The sequence below is a fragment of the Danio rerio genome, chromosome 20 (assembly GCF_049306965.1).
Source record: "Danio rerio strain Tuebingen ecotype United States chromosome 20, GRCz12tu, whole genome shotgun sequence".
NCBI lineage: Eukaryota > Metazoa > Chordata > Actinopteri > Cypriniformes > Danionidae > Danio > Danio rerio.
This window is the reverse complement of record NC_133195.1, coordinates 1,592,884-1,617,500: the sequence shown is the minus strand read 5'-3', so window position 1 is coordinate 1,617,500 and position 24,617 is coordinate 1,592,884. Positions and strand designations below refer to the sequence as shown.

Genomic DNA, 24,617 nt, shown 5'->3' with positions numbered 1-24,617 from the left:
CCCCCATGGGTTCCTGACCCCCAATTTAGATACCCCTGCTTGAAATCCCCTTTCCTCCCCATTCTGATGCTCGATTTGAACTGCAGCAGATCGTCTTGACCATGTCTACATGCCTAAATGCATCGAGTTGCTGCCATGTGATTGGCTGATTAGAAATTTGCATTATCGAGGAGTTGGACAGGTGTACCTAATAAAGTGGCCGATGAGTGTACGCGTGTGAGTGAGTGTGTGTGTGTGAATGCATGGGTATCTGTGTTTGTGTATGCATGTTTGTGTGAGCGTGTCTGTGTATGCATTGGTGTGTGTGTGTGTCTGTGCGCGTTCACATGCGTACGTTTTCTGTACGTCTTCTTGTGTGTGTGTGTGTGTGCATGTATGCATGTGTATGGTTGTTGGCATGTGCATCTGTTTTGTGTATGAATGCATGTGTGTGAGAGCATGTAAGTGTGTGTGTGTGTGTATGCATAGGTATCTGTGTTTGTGGATATACTTTATTTTGTGTGTCTTTTTTGTGTAGGTGTTTGTGTGTGTTAACTGTCAGGGCAGTGCTCTTGTGCATTAGTGGCGTTGTGATTGGATTAGTTGGTGAAATGTAATTTTGCAGTGTTGCTGTTAGTGGTGTCACACACACACACACACACACAGCAGAATCAGATTACAGTATTAAAATAAGCCGGCTTTGATTGCACAGGGATAGCAGCACCTCCTCCAGCAGGAACACACAATAAATCAATTAACTCTTACTGCTTCCTGCCACTGCTTCATTCCATTAAGACCAAACCACATTACAGAGGGCGCTCCTGTACAGCGACGCTAGCGCTCTACACACCACATAATAAAACAACATTCTGCGGCTGCTCTTTAAACTGATCACATTTAGATTAAAGCCTTAGATTTGTAAACTGTGTTATGCTATTTTGTGTCTTTACACACACACACACACACACACGCACACACACACACACATATTTGATGTCCCAATAAAGCTGCAATTGGATTTTTGAAATAGTGAAATATTATTACAGGCTTCAATTAATATTACATATAAATATTTCTATTAAATGGCTCAGTGCTTGTGTAACCCCGCCAGTCCTACACCACCCAACCCGTTCTGAGCTGGTATCGAACCGGCGACCTTCCACGTGGGAGTCGGTTGCTCTACCAAGGAAGCTGAAGACCATGGCCTCTCGCGTCTGATGCTAGAGCACCTTTAGAGGTCAGAGGAGTGAGATTTACCTGCACAGCACTTACTAGCTGGCCTCCGTTACACTCACCCCTCTAAACCTCACTCCCATCCGGGTCACGACACCAATATAACCCTGCCAGTCCTACACTACCCAACCCGTTCTGAGCTGGTATCGAACTGGCGACCTTCCCTACCTTGCCTACTCTACCAAGGAGTGAGTGCATGGCACCTACTGGCTAGCCTCCGTTACACTTGCCTCACAGCAAGGTCACTGTTTTGAGTCCAGGCTGGGTCAGTTGGTGTTTCTGTGTGGAGTTTGCATGTTCTCCTCATGTTGGCGTGGGTTTCCTCCATGTGCTCCGGTTTCCCCCACAGCCCAAACACTTGTATTAGGAGGGAAAACAACATAAACTATAAACAAAGATAAGCAAGACGAGGAAATACTTTGAAATGCTCACTTACAGGTTAATAAGACTCAGCAAAGAGTGTGTGTGTGTTTTTCAATGTGAGGTGTATTTATAGTCCATGGGCCTGTTCTTCGTACGTGGATTACTCAGTTAGCTGGATTTGGTTATTGATGATTTGATACGATCCAGATTGTTTTGTTCTTCAAAACTGATCTGAGAGTTGTTGTCATAGCAGCAGTTCTGGTAGCTCAAACCCGCTTGGGAGCAGGCTCGTTTCATATAAACAAGATTAGATCGGGTCAGTCAAGCAAAGATAACACTGAAAGTATGTACCAAATTCTGATATTTTCCCACAGTAGTAGTTATATACACTTGGGAAAATAGTAAATATATTTTGTAACTATATATATATATATATATATATATATATATATTTAGTTATTAATAAAACTTATGCAAACTGCACTCCAAAATAAAAGTACAAAGACTGCCACCTGCTGGTTCAAAGACAACATTTATTGATGTGATCTTTTTAGATTGCCTTAGTACAATTTGTGTGTATTATACATGCACACTATGTGACTTTTTAAAAAGAAATAATACATTTATGCAGTCATGAACATGTCTTGACAGCTAATATGACGGTGATTTGATGCTTCACAAAAGTTGCATGCGTTCATGCATTCGTGCGTGCATTCGTTTGTCTGTTTGTGCATTCGTGCGTTCGTTTGTTTGTGCATGCATGCGTGCGTTCGTTCTTTTGTTTGTTCATCCATTAGTTTGAGCGTTTGTTCATTCGTTCTTTTGTGCATGCATGCGTGCATCTGTTTGTGTGTGCATTCATTTGTGCATGTGTGTGTTCATTCATTCGTTTGTTCAATCCTTCGTTCGTTCCTTTGTGCATTTGTGCGTTCGTTCCTTCACTTGTTCATGCATGCGTGTGTGCGTTCCTTTGTGCGTTCGTTCTTTTGTTTGTGCATGCATTTGTGTGTGCGTTTGTTCATTCGTTAATTTGTGCGTGTATGCGTGCATTTGTTTGTGTGTGCATTCATATGTGCATGTGTGTGTTCGTTCATTCGTTCGAGCATTCATGCGTGCGTGTATTCGTGCATTTGTGTGTGCGTGCATTCATTTGTGCGTTCGTTCGTTTGTTCGTGCATTCATACGTGCGTGCATTTGTTCTTTCGTCCGTGCGTTTGTTCTTTTGTTTGTGCATGCATTTGTGCGTGCGTTTATTTGTGCATGTGTGCGTTTATGCATTCGTCCGTGCATTTGTTTGTTCGTTCATACATTGGTGCATTCACTCATTCATTTGTGCATGCATGTGTGCATTTGTTTGTATGTGCATTCATTTGCGCATGTGTGTGTTCGTTTGTTCCTTCGTTCCTTCATGCAGTTTTGCGTTCGTTCCTTTGTTTGTTCATGCGTTCGTGTTTCCACGTGTGTGTTCCTTGGTTTGTGCTTTCGTTCTTTTGTTTTTGCATGCGTTTGTGTTTGCGTATGTTCATTCGTTCGTTTGTGCATGTATGCGTGCATTTGTTTGTGTGTGCATTCATTTGTGCATGTGTGTGCGTTCGTTCGTACGTTTGTGCGTTTGTTGGGAATACAAGAATACACATAACAGTACACAAAGCACAATATCAACAATGTTGAGGCATTGACAAAAATTTACAGCATAGAACAAATGATATAATAAATAAAATAGAGGAACGGTATGTTTTGCATGTTATTTTCCGTAAGATTCCTTTCATAAAAACCTTATATCCAGAGTAAATTCTGACCGTTTTCCTAGCTTTCTATCAGCTGAAACTGAGATCAGCTTTCTATAACTCTCATGTCCTCCTGCAGAGCCGCCGAGACCCATCGCTCCACCTCAGCTGCTGGGCGTCGGGCCCACATACCTGCTGATCCAGCTCAATGCTAACTCCATATTCGGGGACGGGCCCATCATCCTGAAGGAGGTGGAGTACCGCATGACGTCCGGCAGCTGGACAGAAACCCACGCCGTCAACTCGCCCAACTACAAGCTCTGGCACCTGGACCCCGACACCGAATATGAGATCCGCGTGCTGCTGACTCGTCCCGGAGAGGGGGGCACCGGACAGCCCGGGCCCGCGCTCATCACCAGAACCAAGTGTGCAGGTCAGTTAGGGCGTCTTCTCTGCTCCTGTGGTTGCATTTAACATTTGAGTTGAAGAGTATAGCTGGGAGGGGGTTGGGGGGAAGTCAAAAGCAGTGTCGAGTAGGGGGTGAGGGGTTGTTTTTGGGGTTGGGCCCCCTTATAGTATGCCTGTGGGAAGTTAGTAGTTACCCGCTCCTCCTAGCAGCACACCATGCTTATGGCAAGTGTCACTAGCTATTTTCCATCTACCTATTGTTTGGATATGCATATCCTATATTGGATATGCAGTTGACGAAACTCCAAGATGCGCATAAATTTAGAAAATTTGCATTAATAATAATATTTTTATTTGATAGGAAAAGATGCACGTACACTATGACGAAAACACTATTAGCAAAGAAATTCCAGTATGCTCATTAAAAGGGTCATGTGATTTTTGTTATAAGAGATCATGTGATGGGGCGGCGCAGTGGGTAGCACGTTCGCCTCACAGCAAGAATGTCGCTGGTTCGAACCTCGGCTAAGTTGGCATTTTTTGTGGAGTTTGCATGTTCTCCCTGCGTTCTGCGTTTCCTCCGGGTGCTCCTACAGTCCAAAAACATGCGGTACAGGTGAATTGGGTAGGCTAAATTGTCCGTAGTGTATGAGTGTGTGTGTGTGAATGTTTCCCAGAGATGGGTTGCGGCTGTAAGGGCATCCGCTGCATAAAAACTTGCGGGATAAGTTGGCGGTTCAATCCGCTGTGGCGACCCCAGATTAATAAAGGGACTAAGCCGACAAGAAAATGAATGAATGAATGAGATCATGTGATGATAATAATGTGTGTGAATGGATTAACCAGCAGGCTGAGCACACTGTAAACCATCTGAAACGCCTTAACCGTTTCAGTATCAGTGTTATTATATTATTAATGACCTCCAGAATTGTTAAGAGCGTCTGTGCCTCCAAGTGTCACTCCGCGTCTCACTCCTTCAAATGCCACCACGCGTTCAGTGTGTGTCAGCATTGTCTTCTGAGGCGCAAGTCATTTATTAAATGAAGAAAAGATTGACGCAGCTTCTCCTACCCAAGCAATTTCCTTCTGCTGTTGATATTTGGCGCCAGTTAATCAGGAAGTGACGATATAGTTCGATTTGATGCATTGGATGGAAACGCTGCTTTATTTGCATGTCTTTTATGGGATAATCCAGTTTTGCGCATTTTTGGATGAAAACATCCAGCTGGTAAGTGACTTTTTAATTGTTTGACATTGTTTGAGATGTCTATATGACAACCAGACATTATCAAGACTATATGACTTGTCATAAATCTGTCATAAACATGATTGTCATTAGACCATTATAGTTGTCATGAATTTTCTAAAAGCATCATTAATATTTTTCTTGACCTCAACTACAGTGATACATATGGAACATTAAAATGTCTTTCAGTATCATCGAATATTAATGACGCTGTTTTAAAATTATGTGATAGAGTATTAATGCTTTTAGTAAGTCTATTTATGAACTAATGTCGAGAGGATCGTGTGCTTATGATTGATCACGCATTATTCAATTTTTGATTCACCAATCAGACGATTCTTAAGCCACTATATATACCCTAAGCTCCATATGACAGCCATCTTCATTTTGAAGAACCCCCCCTTCCACCCCTACTCCTCCTGCTTTCCTAGATGTGTGGCCCGGTGCTTAGCACTTTAGCCTCACAGCAAGAACAACACTGGTTCTAGTCCTTACCAAGCCAGCCGACGTTTCTGTGTGGAGTTTACACGTTCTCCCCGTGCTTACGTGGGTTTCCCCTGGGTTTCCCGGTTTCCTCCCACCATCCAAAAACATGCAGCTTCAGTTAATTGACTAATCCAGCACCATAGACATGCTCCTAGTCAGTAGTTATCTCTTAAGAGCGATCACTATCTGTTCATGAGCTACTACAGCAGGGGAGTTCTCCACACCTACCTGAGCTCAAACACGCCCTGCAAACGGAAGGGAGCCCCAGGCTCGAGGATCTTATGAGCTCAGGGCTCTCTCTCGGGACAGCATGCCAAACAAGCTTTATAATCAATCATCAGCTAAGTGTGAACTCTTGAAATGAGTAATTATGATGACAAACTTTGTTCCATTAAAAAAAAAAATGATGAGAAAATTATTGTTATAATGTCTTCATGACAATCATGTTTATGACAGATTTATGACGTCTTGGTAATGTCAAGTTGTCATAAAGACTAAGAGATGTTATTTGTTTATGTTAAGTTGTGATAAAGACATCTCAACATAATCATATTTGCATTTAAAAATAACACTATTGGGGACGACGCAGTGGCGCTGTAGGTAGTGCTGTCGCATCACAGCAAGAAGGTCGCTGGTTCGAGAGTCAGCTGGGTCATTTGGCGTTTCTGTGTGGAGTTTGTTTGTTTCTCCATGCATTAGCGTGGGTTTCCTCTGGGTGCTCCGGTTTCCCCCACAGTCCAAACACATGCGGTACAGGTGAACTGGGTAGGCTGAATTGTCCGTAGTGTATTAGTGTGTGTGGATGTTTCCTATAGCTGGGCTGCAGCTGAAAGGGCATCCACTGCATAAAAAGACATATGCTGGATAAGTTGGCGGTTCATTCCGCTGTGGCGACCCCAGACTAATAAAGGGACTAAGCCAAAAAGAAAATGAATGGATGAATGAATGAATGACACAATTGGTGTCACATCATGGTGTCATGACAGTCTTCTGAACAGCCCCTTCAAGTAAACATTAAGCTTTTCCCCCATGCTGCAAGCCTTTCAAATGTTGAAAGCGCACATCACTTTTTGTCCTCTCAAATTTCAGGGGTCATAAAAGATTCCTTTTGTCATAAGAAAAAAAATCATCAGCCTTGAATTGCTCCGTGTGACAAGCTCGTTGGCTGAATAATTGCCAATTCTGATTGAAAATGAATGAGTTTGGTTGTGAAAAGCGCTTGAAGGACCAAAAATGAAAATTCTGTCATCATTTCTTTCAAACCTGCATGACCTTCCTTTGCACGAAACTATTTCGTCTACACAATGGAAGTCACAGGGGTCCAAAACAACATTGACTTTCACTCTGTGGATGAAATATTAATAATAATAATAATAATAATAATAATTTTGAAGCAGTGGCGCAGTAGGTAGTGCTGTCACCTCAGAACACGAAGGTCGCTGGTTCGAGCCCCGGTTGTTTCAGTTTAAGTTTCTGTGTGGAGTTTGCATGTTCTCCCTGCGGTACAGGTGAATTGAGTAGGCTAAACTGTCCGTAGTGTATGAGTGTGAATGAGTGTGTATGGATGTTTCCTAGATATGGGTTATATATAAATATAATAATAATAATAATAATAATAATAATAATAATAATAATGATAATATTAATAATAATAACAATAGTGATGATGATAATAATAATAATAATAATAATAATAATAATAATGTCAACAATAATAATAATAATTATTATTATTATTAATATTAGTATTATTATTTTTATTATTATTAATATTATTATTATTATTATTATAAATATAATAGTAATGATAATAATAATAATGGTAATGATGATAATAATAATAGTAATAATAATAAAAATACTACTACTAATAATGATGATGATAATAACAATAATAATAATACAAATAATAATAATAATAATAATAATAATAATTAATATTATTATTATTATTATTATTAATAATAAAATAAATATAATGATAATAATGATGATGATAATAATAATAATAATAATAATGATGATGATAATGATGATAATTAATAAACTAATAATAATGATAATAATAAAAACAATAATGATGATTATAATAATAATAATAATAATAATAATAATAATAATAATAATAATAGAGGTTTGGAACAAATGATGGTGGGTAAATGATGACAAATTCATTTTAATGTGAACTGCCCTTAGAAGTGTGAACACTACAGTCTCAGCCTAGTTTACGCAGGTGTTCCTCCATGTACACACTCCGGCTCTGATTATACACACATAAACAAACACAAAAGGGACAAACTGCAGGCTCCCCTGGAGCAAATGGAGGTTCAGGTTCAGCTGCGGTATCATAACGATCCGCAAGTGACATTGAAAACAAGGGTCTCCCTGTTCCTTCCGCAGCACACCTCCAATAAACGCATTTTCAGCTTTTCCATCGGTGTGTTGTATTTGCACATAAATAATTGCCTGGAGCGTCTTCAGAAACATAATTGGAAAATAAAGTAAACAAGAGAGTGTGCGGAGCTGCTATCATTGATGCCACTCACACTTGCGAGCCGCATGAGTGTGTGTGTGTGTGTGTGTGTGTGTGTGTTTATATGTTAATCATGACCCAAAGCATGCGCTCTGTACCCACCGCCCTTCTGAAATTGGAAGCGCAGAAGAGCAAACACTCAGTCAGTCACACTGCATATAAGGGCCTGCGTTGGAGCGCTGTGATGCGATTCTCTCCGCGGGTTTCCATGGAGCCCGTATTAAGGGTGGCGCGGCTCGTTGAGGACAGATATACGGCTTGTATGAGGAGGCACGGAGCGGCAGGCGTCTTCCGGAGAGTGGAAACCAGAGAGATGGGCGTATGCATGCTTTCATTACGCAGAGCCGCTCCGCGTCCCAGCGGCGGCACAGTGAGAGTCCCTCGCTGATTGAAATTCAAACAGGAGCTCGTCCTCCCCATCAATCGCATTTCAACTTTCTTTTTTTTTTTTTCTATTTTGGCAAAAGACGTTTTCCAGGTCTGCTTTAGTCGTGGCTTTAGATGGAGCGCTCGCTGGCTTTTTCATCTCCCTCTAGCCAATCACACGCTTATCTCACCTCGGACAGGGAGAACTGAGTGGAACCGGTGAATTTACACAATTACATTTAGATTGGTGCCAGTCTGCCCGAGTGCCCTGTTTAAATTCACATTTTCTCTCTCTCTCTCGCTCTCTCTCTCGCTCTCTCTGTCTGTCGGTGGTTGGTTTCCTGCTAAACCTTATTGTCTGGCGCTCGTGTGGCGTGTGCATATTTCACATTTATCAATATTATTATGTTTGGCAGTGCAGTTTATCTTGGTTGTGGGTATGCATTTTGAAAAGGCCGACAGAGAGGAGGAACTTCATGAACGAACATTGGCTTGTGTGTGTGTGTGTGTGTGTGTACGTGTTTTTGTGGCACATCAGGACACAAATCTGTATAATGACATGTGTATGACACGGGTATTACTAAAATGCGTATAAATCTCGCAGGATGAGTTTAATCAGAGAGTAAAGCTGCACAGTCTCCTGTGATGGTTGGGTTTAGGGGTCGGGTGGGGTGAGGGCAATACAATATACGGTTTGAACAGTAGAAAATGAATGGAAACCTGTGTAATGTCCCCACTTTTCACAAAAACAAAGACAAACAGGAACATTACATCTATGGAGAGTCCTCATAAACCACAAAAAAAGGAACCTGTGTGTGTGTGTACAGGTTTAGCTGTACATGTGAGGGCTCAGTTGTGCTCACTTTTATTGCGAGATTTCAAAACAACCCATGTGTCTTTTTTGGGTGCTTACACACTAGCACTTTTGGTCCCCACCCGGGTTTGTTTGACGTTATGTTTAGCGAGTGTGAACGTGTCTTCTGAACTCGGGTGTGCACCCGTGAACTAGGGTTGGGTCGATAGGCGGCTGACAAACTTCACCATGCTGAGCCGGCATCGCGATCCATCGCCCCACATTTATATTGATGTATAACTTAATATTTATATGTCATCTTAATAGCAATAACGTTTTTTTTTTTTATGAGCTGTGTTAAATTTTGCATCTTGCACGGCTGACAGCATCATGAGGGTTAAATGAAGGATTAAGCTGGATTTATACTTTCGCCTGGCACCGGATCGCACACCTCCGCTGACTGCGCACGCACCTCCCGAAACGGACGAGGCTTTTATACTTGCCGCATTCGCCGTTGTGATATTCTTTAAAATGACAGGGGGCGGTCAAAAGAAAACCACCGTAAAATCAGACGGATAAACAGAGAAGTAGGAACTTTACGAAAGTATATCATATCATAATGTTCAATATTTTTAAAATAATTATTTTGTATTGTTTTTATACATTATTTTAATGATTATAAGCATTTTTATCAGCATTTAAGATTTTTTTTTATTAAACTTTGATGCATCACTTGCTTTTGTTCATATTTTTTACCATTTAAAGTTTATTACAATATTAATCACAAGAAAACATGAGTTGCTCTACAAATATATATTTTATTATGGCAAGAATAAAAGCAAAAAAAAGTACACTTACTAAAAAAATACTGATGTTTATTTATTTATTTATCTATTTATTTATTTATTTATCTATCTATTTATTTATTTATTTATTTATTTTAGATTTAGCCCGATCCACAAACATACATTAGTTTAAAAGCTATAACTGGTGAAAAAATATATCCTGTAATTGTGTTCCCAGGTCTCCAATTTTGCACTGGTTTATTTTGGCATAAACTAACTAATCCCTCAGGTTTTTCCAAACTTTTTAACATAAACTTTCCTCCTTTCCCACTGCTGTTGCTATTTCTAGCAAATAATTATTAGGCATCTTCACTTGCTTTTGTTCATATCTCAGACAGTTATACCTATTACAATTTATTCAAATATTAATGACAACAGAACATGAGTTGCTTTACAAATAAATATTTTATTGTTGCAAAAATAAAAGCAAAAAAAAGTACACTTACTAAAAGAATACTGATGTTTTTTAGATTTAGCCCGCTCCACAATTCACATATCACTGTATGGCTAGTTCTGTCCTATAATTATGCTAAACAGGCAGTGATGGTCCAACATTACAGATCATTATCACCAATTAAGCCCAGAGAAACGGGCATCAGTATATTATATTAATTTCCAGTTATCAAAAATAATTTTGTGACTTCATTATAGTTTTATAACTATTAAATAGTTTTAAATACAAAATTAAACAAAAATACACCTATGACTGGTGGAAAACATATTCTGTAATTGTGTACCTGGTCTCCACTTTTGTCATGACCTCTTTTGGTTTTAATAAACTCATCCTTCAGGTTTTTACAAACTTTTTAACAAAAACTTTCTTCTTTTCCCACGGCTGTTGCAATTTCTAGATAATAATTATTGATCATGTTATCCCTATAATCACTGATGTGATTATAAGATGTGTGTACAGTCGTACTGTTTTAGACAAAATTTCTTCAAAGTGTTTCATATTCAACTCAAATCAGTTGCGGCGCCGCGCGCACTCTTCGCTCGAGTCTCAAAGTGCCCTACGCATGGCCAGCCGAAAACATGCGCAACCAAAGCAGACCTCCGCAAACTCCGCGATGACGTCACATTCGCCGCTCGCACTCAAGCGAACAAGCGGACGCGTCGAGTATAAACCAGGCTTCATACAGCACCTCTCACGCTTAAAATGTGTAGATTCAGTGGCAAACCTGCAAACCCCGTCCCACAGACTTTACAGTGAATTAGTTCCAACCCTAATCAAACACACCTGAACAAGCTAATCAAGGTCTTACTAGGTATACTTGAAACACCCAGGCAAGATGTAGCTAAACCCTGCATGGACACCAGCCCTCCAAGACCGAGATTGATGGACAGTAGTATTAAGCTTATATTAAAACAATTGAACTGATATAAAGTTCAAAGAGTAATAAGAAGCTTTAAAGTTAGCATGATATGGTCCACAAAGCAGGGAAAGGATGTATGAGATATACGAGAGACTGCTTGCAAAGGAATGCTGTGTAGATAGAGAACAATAGATGTCCTAACACTGAACCCTGAGGTACACCGCTCATGATTTTACATATATTTCTCTGGGTGTGTGTTGAGCTCATCATTATTGTCAGTGTCTGAAGCTGAAAGTGATCAGCCGACGCTCCTCAGGCTGTGAGAAACTCTGGCCCCCAAAGCGTTTCTCCTTCTCTTTTGAACATTTCCAGGTTGGTCCGGGAGAGGAATGCCATCCGTCAGCATTCCCATTCATTTCAAAGGCAGTCGCTCGGCTCTCAGACATGCAAATGGAATAAAACATGGGAGATTTACTGCGGTGAAGTTAAAGGCGCAGTTTGTTACTTGTCTATTCTTCAAAGAGCAAATTAAGATTTTAACGAAACCTCAGAGGTTTGCGTCTCTCCACTGAAAGTCAAGGTAACTTAAGTTTAAAAAGTTGTCACAAAATACATTAATTTGAATTGAAGTAATAATTCAACACTTGTAATGAGATTTAATCACTTTAAATGATTTTTTAAAACTTATTTAACTATTTTAATTTACTAATTTAACCCTTTATAAAGAAATTACGAGGGCTTATTGCAGGATTGGTCAAGTGGTACTCACTGCAGAGCTCCAGCTAGGGGCGTTTCCACACTAATCTGATTGCTTTGATCCAAACCAGTAAAAACAAAAACAAACTGCAGTCATCAGATGTTATTGAGCATAATTCCTAAACTGATTTTTGATTGGTCAGAATTAACGTGCGGGAAATGCCAATGGAACTCCAGCAAGTAAACAAACCGGCTGACACAAATAGTGCTTTTGATTATGGAGCTACGACTGCGCTGGCTGATAGTATCTCTGCTCATAGTATACTTTATAGTTAGTATACATCACTTAGGACCAACTATACATTTCAAGAATAAAGCGCGGCTGGAAAACAATGTTTTAAAGCATTGCAAACAGCAACGGTGCATCGTACATCACTTCAGAAGGAGGCTTGAATTAGTTTAGCTAAACTGCGACATGGTCATGTTCTGTAAATATTACCAACGATCCATCAGGTAGTGTTTTTCCCTCTCTCTCTGTTTCTGTTGGTAAAGCGCTGTCAACATATATTTTTCCTCCACACTCCATAATGCACAACGCATCAGCCTACGGCAGCTGGATTAGTCCAAAAAGGCGCAGAACTTTTTGCGGTTGGATCTATTTTAGTTTGAATCTTATTCTCACCACAAAGGAACCGCTCCAGGGTTCGTTTAAAAGCGTCAAGGAGGTCTCTGTGCGCTTTTTTTGCTCCGCTTTTTGTGCGCACTCATCATTATGACAATGCTCAAAACATAGCTGTTTATTGGGTACAAATGTCAAGCCATTTCCATAAAACAGCACACCGATCACCACTTCGAATATAGTGAATGAGAAATCAAACATTGCCTCAGTCATCGCTGTACGAGTCCGTGCAACGTCTGTAATGAGATAAACACGAACTGCCGGAACAATAACATGACGATTATGTGATTAGCAATATAATATGTTTAGCATCTGGAGCTACTGTCCAACGTCAAAGTTGTTATTGTCAACTGTTAGTGGTTTGAAAAGTTTAACAATAAATTAAAATTAGTAGCAGAATCAAACATTCCCAGTCAAATTTTGCAGTATTTGACATTAATAAAGCATTCAGTGGAGTGAATTCAGCATCGGTTTGGACACCCCGTTATTAACAGTCATCATTTATTTTCCATATTGCTGTAGAAATTGGATTTTTAAACGTATCACAGCTCAAATCAGACAGCTGCCAAAACAACTACACCTTATCTTCTGACCAGACGAGCCCAGTTGCAGCACAGACGGCTCTGTCACCTAATTGTTGCTGTCTGCCTGCTTTCTTTAACTTTTAAAATCGGTGTATTGCAAGCCTCCAGTGTGTCCGGGTGCGTTTGAAAGTCGTATTCCCATGTGTGTGATAGCCAGAGGGCAGGACGGATGTAGCAGCACATCTGGTACTGCAGCTTTCAGTGTGTGTGTGTGTGTGTGTGTGTGTGTGTGTGTGTGTGTGTGTGTGTGTGTGTGTGTGTGTGTGTGTGTGTGTGTGTGTGTGTGTGTGTGTGTGTGTGTGTGTGTGTGTGTGTGTGTGGGTGTGTGTGTGTGTGTGTGTGCGTGCGCCGCCTCCCTCCGTCAGTCTCTGTCTGTAACACTGTGCCTTTAGAGGAGACCACCACACTGTAGTTTTCTGACAGCAGAGAAAATACCGTCTCCTCTTCACCTGCGAGTCCAATCCCTCGCTGTCACGCTGAGCTGAAACCAGCAGCGGCTGTAATGAGGCACACCGGCCTCAAAACACATTCAACTCTACACATTAGATAAGCCGAGTGACAGAAGAGATGTTTACTGTGGGCATTAACACCTTTTCAGAAATCTCTACCATGTGCATGAAAACTTTCCACGGGCAGAACTTGTTGTGGAAAATTCCTACTCCGTTCCTTTGACTCGCATAGCTTATAGAAAATATCCACATATACAGATGAAGTCTGAATTATTAGCTCCCTTGAATATATATTTTTACTTAGTTTTTCTTTAACGGAGAGCAGATGTTTTCAACACGTTTCTAATCATAATAGTTTTAATAGCTCATATCTAATCACTGATTTATTTTATCTTTGTCATGATGACAGTAAATAATATTTGACTAGATATTCTTCAAGACACTTCTATACAGCTTAAAGTGACATTTAAAGGCTTCACTAGGGTAATTAGGTTACCTAGGCAGGTTAGGGTAATTTGGCAAGTCATCGTACAACAATGGTTTAATCTGATTGGTTTAATGCAATGTTCAATACACACCTATAACTCGTTAACCTTCCTGCCGTGTTCGGGCCAAATCTGACCCATTTACATCTTAAAACATTCTGAAATATTGTGTTTTTCGTCTGATTGCCTCAAGGCCTTATAATATCCTCCACACTATACATGTGAATATATAAAAGTGATGATCACTTCATTTATTGAATTTCGAGTGTTTTAATCAACCTTGTTCCACCTGTGGTGTTCCTGTGGCCGCCATAGGAAATTCATGGGTACCCAGACTATATATATATGTGTGTATGTATGTATGTATGTATGTATGTATGTGTATATATATATATACGCTGATATAGTCCAATTGAAGGACTGAATGAAACTTCGAGCACTCAATACACGAGCAAGAAGGTCGCTGGTTCGAACCTTGGCTCAGTTGGCGTTTCTGTGTGGAGTTTGCATGTTCTCCCTGCCTTCGCGTGGGTTTCCTCCGGGTGCTCCGGTTTCCCCCACAGTCCAAAGACATGCGGTACAGGTGAATTGGGTAGGCTAAATTGTCCGTAGTGTATGAGTGTGGATGTTTCCCAGAGATGGGTTGCGGCTGGAAGGGCATCCACTGTGTAAAAAACTTGCTGGATAAGTTGGCGGTTCATTCCGCTGTGGCGAACCCGGATTAATAAAGGGACTAAGCCGACAAGAAAATGAATGAATGGTTGATAATTTATACAGATGGATTAAATTGCATTTTTTGGGTCAGACCCTGTGATAAACAAGCTGTTATTTGTTAATGAAATAAGGTATTTTGATTTCTGTCATCTATTGTTCATTTTGTATTCATTTGTATTTTCACTGCAGTTATTTTATGTCTAACTCTATAAATTCATGTTAAACACTACTTTAAGACATAGTTCACAGCTAAAGAATGTTTAAAAAATAGAAAATAGACCAGTCAATTTTGACCAGAAAACACTAAAGTAAGTGCCGGGATATGAACATGACAGGAGGGTTAAGAGAATAAGCTCAACCCCGTTAGACCATGCGCAGAGCGTATATTTCATCATTAAAATAGCAAAAGTGGATTTAGACATGCTCGTAATGCTTTTGCACAATGTACCTTAGACATCATGCTTAGATGTCTATATCTTAGATGTAAATAGAAATAAATAGAAATAGATGTAAATAGAGCCCCTTGTCTCGGTTTTTGACTCTGAACCCTGCCATAGACCTTTCCTGGCTAGATAACAGTGTCAGCGGGAACAGGAAGCACTGTTTGTTGAAATAGGAAGTCATACTGAAGTTAGTTGATCTCGTCTCTTCGACCATTTCCTAAAACGACAGAACATTCTCACCAACAGTAACTAACTGATCTGAACTTCTACACAAGTCTAAACTGGACCTCATTCAAAGCATCACGCTGGGGATTACTTAACCAGCAGATTAGGAATTCACAGAGCAATCAACGACACAACACACACATTCTCCAGTTCAGGAAATAAGATAACAGTGACGTGAAGTGGCTGGCATGTTTTTGTTTTGTTTTCTGACAGTTATTGGACCTGCAGCTCGGTAAAGAGAGAAGATGGAGGATTGTGTGAGCGTTCATGTAGACAGCCAAAGGCTCTAGGTGTCCAGAAGTGGCTATAGCATCTGTCTAGTTCATGAACTGATAATAGACCGCAGGAGTGGGTGGCGTTAGCAACTGACAGCCACATAAGCCAAGAAGAGCGCTTCTAAAAGAGTTATAAAGTTAGCATGATAATGTCCACAAAGCAGGGAAAGAATGTATGAGAAAAAGGAGAAACTGCTTGCAAAAGAATGCTGTGTAGATAGAGAACAATAGTGGTCCCAGCACTGAACCTTGAGGTACACCGCTCGTGATTTTTATATGTACACTACCTGACAAAAGTCTTGTTGCCTATCCAAGATAATTTAACAAATAACTTGACTTCTAATTGATCATTTGGTATCAGAAGTGGCTTATATGAAAGGCAAAGGCAATGTCAAGTTATTATTTATTTCTCTTACAACAGGCAAGACTTTGGTCAGGTAGTGTATATGTGTTTGTGTGCGTGTGGGCTGAGAAGAGCAAGTGTTGGCCTTCATAATGTTGGCCAATAGGATATAAACCAGAAAACTGCTGACCAGGATTAAATTAGCATGAGGTTGTGTGAAGATTCTCTGGCTTACTTAAGTTCTGTGGTTACAGCAAGCGAAGCAGTTTGAGTGGAGCGACTGTGTCTGAAGCCAAATTCCAATTAAGATTACATCTCATGGAAATCACATTCCAGCACAGATAGTGAGTTGGCCCTTTAGTCCAGTGACTAAGTGTTTTTTGTAATCAAGTAATAATACATTAGAGTATGCTAAATAAACATAAATTGAGTGGGCTGTGCCTAAAGAAGACTTATCCTGATTCCCAACGAAATGATAAGTCTGTTAGTTTAATCCTTTAATGCATGACGTCCATTAATGATCTTTAACCGTTTGCGATGTGATGGAATATCTAAAACGATTAGCTTTGACCGTTAATCCTCAGAAATCTTTTCGAGATGTGCATATATTTGCAGTGGACGGATGTATCACATTGGTGGTGACTACGTCTTTGCATTTGTTTGGTTGATGAATGCAATTAGTGATAATGTTGGATTTTGCTGTATTTGTCTTAACCGTTCTTGGGCGCTTCGCCAATGTTTATTCATTCATTTTTTTGTCGGCTTAGTCCTTTTATTAATTCGGGGTCGCCACAGCGGAATGAACCGCCAACTTATCCAGCAAGTTTTTACGCAGCTGATGCCCGTCCAGCCGCAACCCATCTCTGGGAAACATTCACACACACACTCATACACTATGGACAATTTAGCCTACCCAATTCACCTGTACCGCATGTCTTAGGGTAAAACCGGAGCAGCCGGAGGAAACCCACGCGAAGGCAGGGAGAACATGCAAACTCCACACAGAAACGCCAACTGAGCCGAGGTTCGAACCAGCGACCTTCTTGCTGTGAGGCGACAGCACTACCTACTGTGCCACTGCCTCACCAGCTCGCCAATTCATTTGAATTAGATTATCAAGGGTCACTAAACATCAAGCTACATTTTTTTGAGCCGTTGACAGTCATGTATGTGTCTCACGCTGCTGTAAACACCATCATGACACATATATTTCACAAAAAAAAAGAGAAAATTTGGTTGTTTTTGCATTATTCCCAGCAAATTTGTTCTTTTGGTTTGAAACTGCGTCAAGGCGATTAGATCCCTGCAAGTTTTCCAGCGTGGAGAGGGGCTGTTTATACTGGCGAGAGTACATTGTGACGTCTCTGAGTGTGCTGCATTCATTCATGAAAAAAAATGTTCCTTCCCCGACACCCACTTTCCCGACTCTTCCGTAAACTAGAGGTGTGAAAACACCCTGCTGAGACAAGGGGTTTCTTCGGTCTTCAAGTAACTTACGCCCTGTTTACACTAGTGCGTTTTAGCAAAAACGATCCGCGTCCACACGAGCGTTTCAACTAGCGTCCACCAAAAACGTATATCACGTGACCATTCACGCACTCTGGGCTTGCGCGTTCTAGTATAAACAGAAAGCATGTGTCTCGCTCGGCATTTGGTTATTGTGAGTCAACAAACGCCGGTTGAACATTAAACGCGATGGCGAAGAAAGCAAGAGAGGTGTTTTTGTGGACAGACGACGAGGTCGAGACGTTACTAAACGTAACAAATGAATAATATGAAATACAATGGCGCCTAAAACAGACAATAGTGCAAACAGCGCTCCCATTTCTGTGCCCATGTTGTTGTTTACAGTGAAGGCTGGTCTGCTGTCTTCCGGTAGCGTTAAAGCCATGTGTTATAGTCATGTGATAGGGGCTTGACGAATAAGGGAAGGATACGCAATGACACAAAAGCCCCAATCAGGTAGCGAATCTCAGCAGCCCCGCCTCCGTTTTCAGATTTCTCAGTTTTTCCTCATCCACACTGAGATGGAGCAGCAGCGTTTCAGAATGAAAACAGCCTCTCCATCGTTTTCAAAACACTCCGTTTTTGGCACTCGAAAACTCTGGTGTAGTGTGGACTAGGGATGGGAAGATTAATCGATATGTATCGATACGCGGTCATGCGCGTGCACGATGCGAGTGCATCGGTTGAGCAGCAGAGGATGAATGAAATTTTGGAAGTAAATCGAGATGCATCGGTTTTTGCGAGATGCATCGGTTTTTCCGAGATACAGCTTATATTTTTAATATAGAATGTATTTTTTATTTATTAACAAGTGTTGTCAACCTGTTTTTGGCGCATAATTTAATCGACCTACATAAAGTAAGCCTTAGCAACGGATTTGCGGATGTGTACACTCACACTACAACTCAGTGTATCAGGTGTGCGGATGAAGCTAGTGGTGCGCCCTCAGAAAGCGCGAGAAGCAAAACAAACATTTTATTCCCCACTGAGTTTTAAATCTAAAGTATGGCAACATTATGGATTTAAGGATGGACGACATGACAGGACAGATGCAATTTGCAAAATGTGCCGCGCATCTATAAAATACGCGGGCAGTACGACTAATCTGATATCTCACTTGAAGCGGCGCCACGGTGTTGTTGTGAAAGCATCTTCCAGTGTTCCTACATCCACGGCTTTCGCACTGCTTGAACTGTAGCTACCAGCTCCAAAAGTGGTGAGAAAAGCATTGAAAGTTTTTTTTTTTCCATGCGCAAAAGTTTTGTGCGCTCTACGCCAATAACGAATGCTATTGCATTGTTCATCTGCAGGGCCGGAGCAAGCTGAACTGCTGCTCTAGGCAGAGGACGATCACGCCGCCCTCAACCCCAATGTGAAAACGAAAGTGACCGGTTATGAAAATGAAGTGACGTGTCGCGGACCTGTATTCTGCCGCCCTATGCGCGGATATAACTGAGGACGCGCGGGTGTCGCGGACCTCTATTCTGCCGCCCTATGCGCGGATATAACTGAGGACGCGCGGGTGTCGCGGACCTCTATTCTGCCACCCTATGCGCGGATATAACTGGGTGTTGCGGACGCCGCCCTCTCTATATTGCCGCACTAGGCGGTTTTAAACACCTCCTCCTGTTAATTTTTATTTAATAATAATAATAATAATAATAATAAAAATAATGGGTGTCACAGTGGCACAGTGGGTAGTTTGACCACCTCACAGCAAGAAGATTGCTGGTTTGTTATATTTTTATTAGCCTGTTGTTTACAGTGACAGTGATGTTTCAAAGCAGCATATCACTGCTAGTTCACGACCTTAAGTTTTGAATATTCAGTGGCAAAATATATCTTTGTAAAACTTGTTTTCATAGTTGAAAAGTTAAATCACAATTCTTGTTGTGCAATGCTAAACCTTTATGTTGAAAGAGTGCAAATATATATATTTTAATATATATTGCACTTATACATTCTGTTTATCTTGAAAATACTTAAATAATATGTGCTATATGTTCTAAAATGGCCCTCTACTGTAAACTGACACTCTGGCTCTGAGAGAAAAGCCAGTTTGTAAAAAAAGTCTTGGTTTTGCTTGGTTAATAAATAATCAAACTCATTCAATGGCACAGTATCCTCTTTCACATCATCTCATAAACTTGATTTAATTAGTTAGTGCTGAAATATCGCATTGTATCGTGATATGGGTGTGAATCGTATCGTGTCGCATCGCAATATGTCATAAATGTATCGCTAATATATCGGATCGTATTCTTTGTATCGAGATGCGTATCGGATCGGCATTATAGCTTAGATGCCCAACCCTAGTGTGGACGGATGGCATAACCGTAGCAAAACTTATGCGTTTTCAAACAGAAACGCACTAGTGTAAACGGGGCCTTAATCCAAAATACTGTCTGTGAGACATTACTTTATAACGAAAGATGTGACCCCCTGGAGATTACCCAACTGCTTTGGTTGGATCACAACTCTTGAGTTCATGTAGGCCATTTGGTTCACACCTTTTCAGATGCAGATACTTGTTTGCATATGAAACAAGCCATACAATCTATCACGATGCAGATAGAGAACAACAGAGGCCCCAGCACTGAACCCTGAGGTACACCATGAGTTTTTGGTTGTTGTGTGTGTGTGTTTGCTCATCAGTGCTGTACGTTTTGTACTGTTTGACTTTGACTGTGGTGTTTAGGCGTAAGATTGTGCGGCAGCGTGAGAGAGAAAAGGTGCTGTAATTATCATGAAGTAGATGAGTGTGTGCTTATAGTGCTGATTGTGCTGAACGCAGGCTCTCCGAAGGCCCACGTGCACGCCATGCTCGATTTAGCAGGCCAATTTTCAATTAAGCCACATCACAAATGAACATCGGCCATTTCAGGAAACATCGGCTTCCCGTTTTTTTTCTGCCTATGTGGCAGAACGTGAGATTGGATGAATCTAATCGCTAATTGTCATCGTCCGTCAAGGTGGAAGCCTTCTGGGTAAGTACAATAAACACGGCTCGTGCTGCATGCCTGATGCTCTCTCTCTCCTCCACACTGCAAACGATGACTTTCTGTCATGCTCCTAGTATAAGATGATTATTGTAAATCAATATATTGTCTTTTTTTCGTAAATAATATGTCAAAATGAAGTGAATTTCTCCTTAAAACTAGAAAAATAATCTGCCAATGGGCTGAGCAAAATAATCTTCCATGTCTTGTTTAAGGGAAAGCGCACTTCGTTTTCACCTATTATTTCTGAAACAAGGCAAGATGTTTTGCTTTTTTATCTGTTAAGGATCAGTTTGCACCTGCTTAATAATGCATTTTGGTCTGATAACAAATGAACAACAATCAATACCGGTGTAAACCGAGTGTGAAAGGATTTGTGCTTGTCCATTCTTGCTGAAAAATCCAGCTTAAACCAGCCTAGGCTGGTTGGCTGGCTTTAGCTGGTTGACCAGCCTGGTTTTAGAGGGGTTTTGTCCACTTCCAGGCTGGTTTCCAGCCATTCCCAGCCTGGTCTTAGCTGGTCAGGCTGGAAAATGACCAGCCAAATCCATCTAAAACCAGCTTGACCAGCCTGGTTTAAGCTGGATATATCTGGTTTTGGCTGGACTCCTAGCTTGGCTAGGCTGATCAAGCTGGTTTTAGCTGGTCATCTCCCTAAATGGCTGGAAACCAGCCTAGAAGTAGCCAAAACCCCTCTAAAACCAGCCTGGTCGACCAGCTAAAACCAGCCAACCAGCCTTAGCTGGTTTAAGCTGGATTTTTCAGCAGGGATGTTTAAGCGCATCTGGAGCTGATGGAAATGGAATCTTACCAGTACTTACCAGTACTGCTCAGTGGATACACAAGCCATTAATGGCCCTCCAGCACACCACCCCCCCCTCCCACCCCGAGAGAAGTCATTGCTTGTTTCTGAGGGAAGAGTTTGTTCTGTTACATGCGCACTTTATTCTGTCCATCAATCTTAATGAAGTGTGTTTGTGCAAGCGCTCAGCTAAATGAGCCTGACCATTTGAACCGTGTCCGCTACATTCTCCACGTTCTCCACCTCAGGACTCGCTGTGTGCGGCGCTTTGTCCGCTAATGATTCCGCCTCTTGAAGAGTCCCTTAAAGCAACTCTAATAACCTTAATTTTATCGCTGAATCCATAGCAGATTTTAAGAGGTCATTAAGCCCATTAGCCTGTGGTTTAAGACCATTGATTAGGTCTTGAAAGACATCGATCAGGTACCTTGAGTGTGTGTGTGGCCAATAAACCGCGGTGTTTCTCACATACTCATTTGTTTCTCTCATTAGATGAGCTCGTGTGAAGCGCTCCTAGTTTCTGCTCTGCGCCTCGGCTTGCTATTTTACAGTAGGAGCGCGGGCCCTGTTTGTGTATTTACTCAATATTCGGAGTCTCAGCCTATCTCATGAAAGAGCGCAGGTCGGCAGATCTCGCAGACAAACATCATAAAGCCTGGAGATTATCAGTTTATGTCCAGAGAACGTTATTTAAATGGAAATGACTTCCTCTCCTGCCACACGCTGCATTTTGTTGCCACGCGTTGCTGGCGCTGGGTATTAATGTTAATGGTGCTTGTGTCTTTTCGGCATTCAGATCATTTTCTCCACTCTTAACATTTTGTAGGTGTTTATAGGTCTTTTAATGGCTTCATATGGGGAGAAAAAGAGTTGTCATAGGAACACGCACGGCTAAGCCATTTATTCTGAATGAAAGTGTGGGGCTAATGGAGCTGTGCTGCGATATCTGCAGCCGGCAAACTTTCCCCGCAGAAAACGAAAACAAAGCCAAACACTGATGTTTCAGCAATGAGGTTGTTTTTGCTTTCCAGTTTTCACGTTGACAGTAAAAATGCTGCAAAATCACAGCCAGTCAATCAGAAAGCTCTCTGTTTTGATGACCGGTCAGATTTAATTAGTTTTTAGATCATATAATGAATTTGTCACACCATTTTAGATTCTTAAAACTCTACAATCATTCTCTCCTTGTCAGTGTTTAATATTCATAACTAGTGCTACTTTGGTCCAATGAGGTTTCAGCATGGGCGGGGCTTTGTAATTCAACAATGTCAATCAAAAGAGCTGATTCTTTCAACATATAATCTTGATTTTAGCACTAGTAATATGACTAATACTGGAGCCGCATTTGGTCAACACTCATCATTCTAGTGAACTGAAACATTTATCAATCTAATTTAGTATTTAAAAGTGCAGTATGTAAGTTTGACACCCAGTGGTTGAACTAGGTATTGCACTCCTGGTTCTAAACGCACGCAAGAGCAGGTTTCCAGATTCACCACACCAGCAAAGGGTGATTTAAGTCGTGTACTAAATAAAAGCAACGCCATGTGACAGAAGGAATATTTTCCATATTAAAAGAGGTGTTTGTCCTAACCAACACCTGATATTGATGTATTAGAAATGGCTTCTGTTTCTCACAGCTGAACAGCAGAAAACTGACAATGGTCAGCTCAGGTACACCTCATGTGCTTCAGTGTTCAATACTAATAATGTGAGTTTGACAGGACATTTATTGCCATACTACTGAAAGCAGCAGCAGATTGTTCAGCTCAGATCTTGAAAATAAAATAAACCGTTTAAAATTGAACTCTAGAACTAAAACCAACACATATCAGTGATTCAGCGTCTACATTTAATCATGTTAAAGAGGTTTAATATGTATTCATTAGATTATAAACCTTATTATATCGCTGGAGTGCAGTGAGTGCACTATTCTGTGCTTCTGAATGGCTGTGTTTACATTTCCGTCATGTTTCGTCTGGTGCAAACAGTCAAATTGCTCATCACTGCAAATCCCGTCAGGTAGCGTGTTGTTAGGACACGAGGTTCAATGCAACCTGCTCACCTAATTTTTACATTCATAATATTGATATTGTTTGATAAATAATGACCACCTCATGTGGAACTCTGAATCTGCGTCTCATTTCGGAGGCTGTTTATTGTCAACCAGAAGTCACATTTTTGGTCACAGACACACATTTTTAGAGTCTTCCTGACTGAATGAATGAAATACGCTGTTTTCCACCAAGGTAAACCGGGGTGCTGAAATAAAATTGGCTAAACTGCCATTGGGCGGGTTAAAGAGACAAAGACAGCTATTCCAGCACATAACTCACAACATCAAGGCAGAATATCTGACTTCAGCATTGTTTTTCAGATAAACAAGAATGTTCACTGAGCATGTTTCTGAAATATCTGAAAACATATTATGGTATTTCTATCATTTAGAAGAAGCCAAAGCCTACAGACAGCACCTTTATTAATCATTTAATTTTGTAAGTTTTGGTTGTGTTGTTTATCCAGTTTGCAGAAGTGTGTTTAAAGACTGGAACAAGTTTGAAGTTTAACAATTGAAAAAAAAAAACAGAAAGAGAAACCGTTACCTAAAGTGTATTATATGTAAACGACAGAGACATTTTAAGTCAATGCAAAGACGCAAATAGACATACTATGGCACAAATTGAGCTTTTTGTGTGTTTGATGCGCTTAACGTGCAAACCGCTCGAAAATCTGAACTTCAGCTGAAAGTTGCGCCCCGTTAACCACACAGGAGCTCGCTCTTGTGGGGGCGTGATTATGACGTAGCGCCCGTTGTTGGTGTCCTGGGGGAAAATCCTCCTGCACACACCAACAACAGTTCATCAAACTGGGCTCAGCTCGGTCAGAAGCACCGCTGAAAGCCTCCATCAGCCAGGCTACGTTTCTGGAAGAGCCTATAATCTCACAGAGCTGGTGCACCTCTGAAAGGATCTAGTGGACTCAGACATGACTCTAAACAAATCAATGCTGTTTTTCAGCCTTCTTAAAGCACATAAACACAGCTATTTTCTCAATAAAATCCATGTTAGCCATTTAGAAATGAAGCTAGAGTCACCGGGCAGACAGAAGCCCTGCCCATCTCGCGA

The 24,617-nt window shown here is 40.9% G+C and overlaps 1 protein-coding gene across 50 annotated transcripts in view; it reads left to right on the top strand.

The window, feature by feature from the left end:
- The window catches only part of ptprk (protein tyrosine phosphatase receptor type K), a 286,195-nt gene that overhangs the window by 157,775 nt on the left and 103,803 nt on the right, over positions 1–24,617 (top strand). For all 50 annotated transcript variants that reach the window (XM_073933967.1, XM_073933966.1, XM_073933965.1 and 47 more), the window contains one exon: positions 3,442–3,735. In XM_073933967.1, the coding sequence (XP_073790068.1) occupies positions 3,442–3,735 (294 nt within the window). The remainder of the gene's footprint in view (positions 1–3,441; positions 3,736–24,617) is intronic.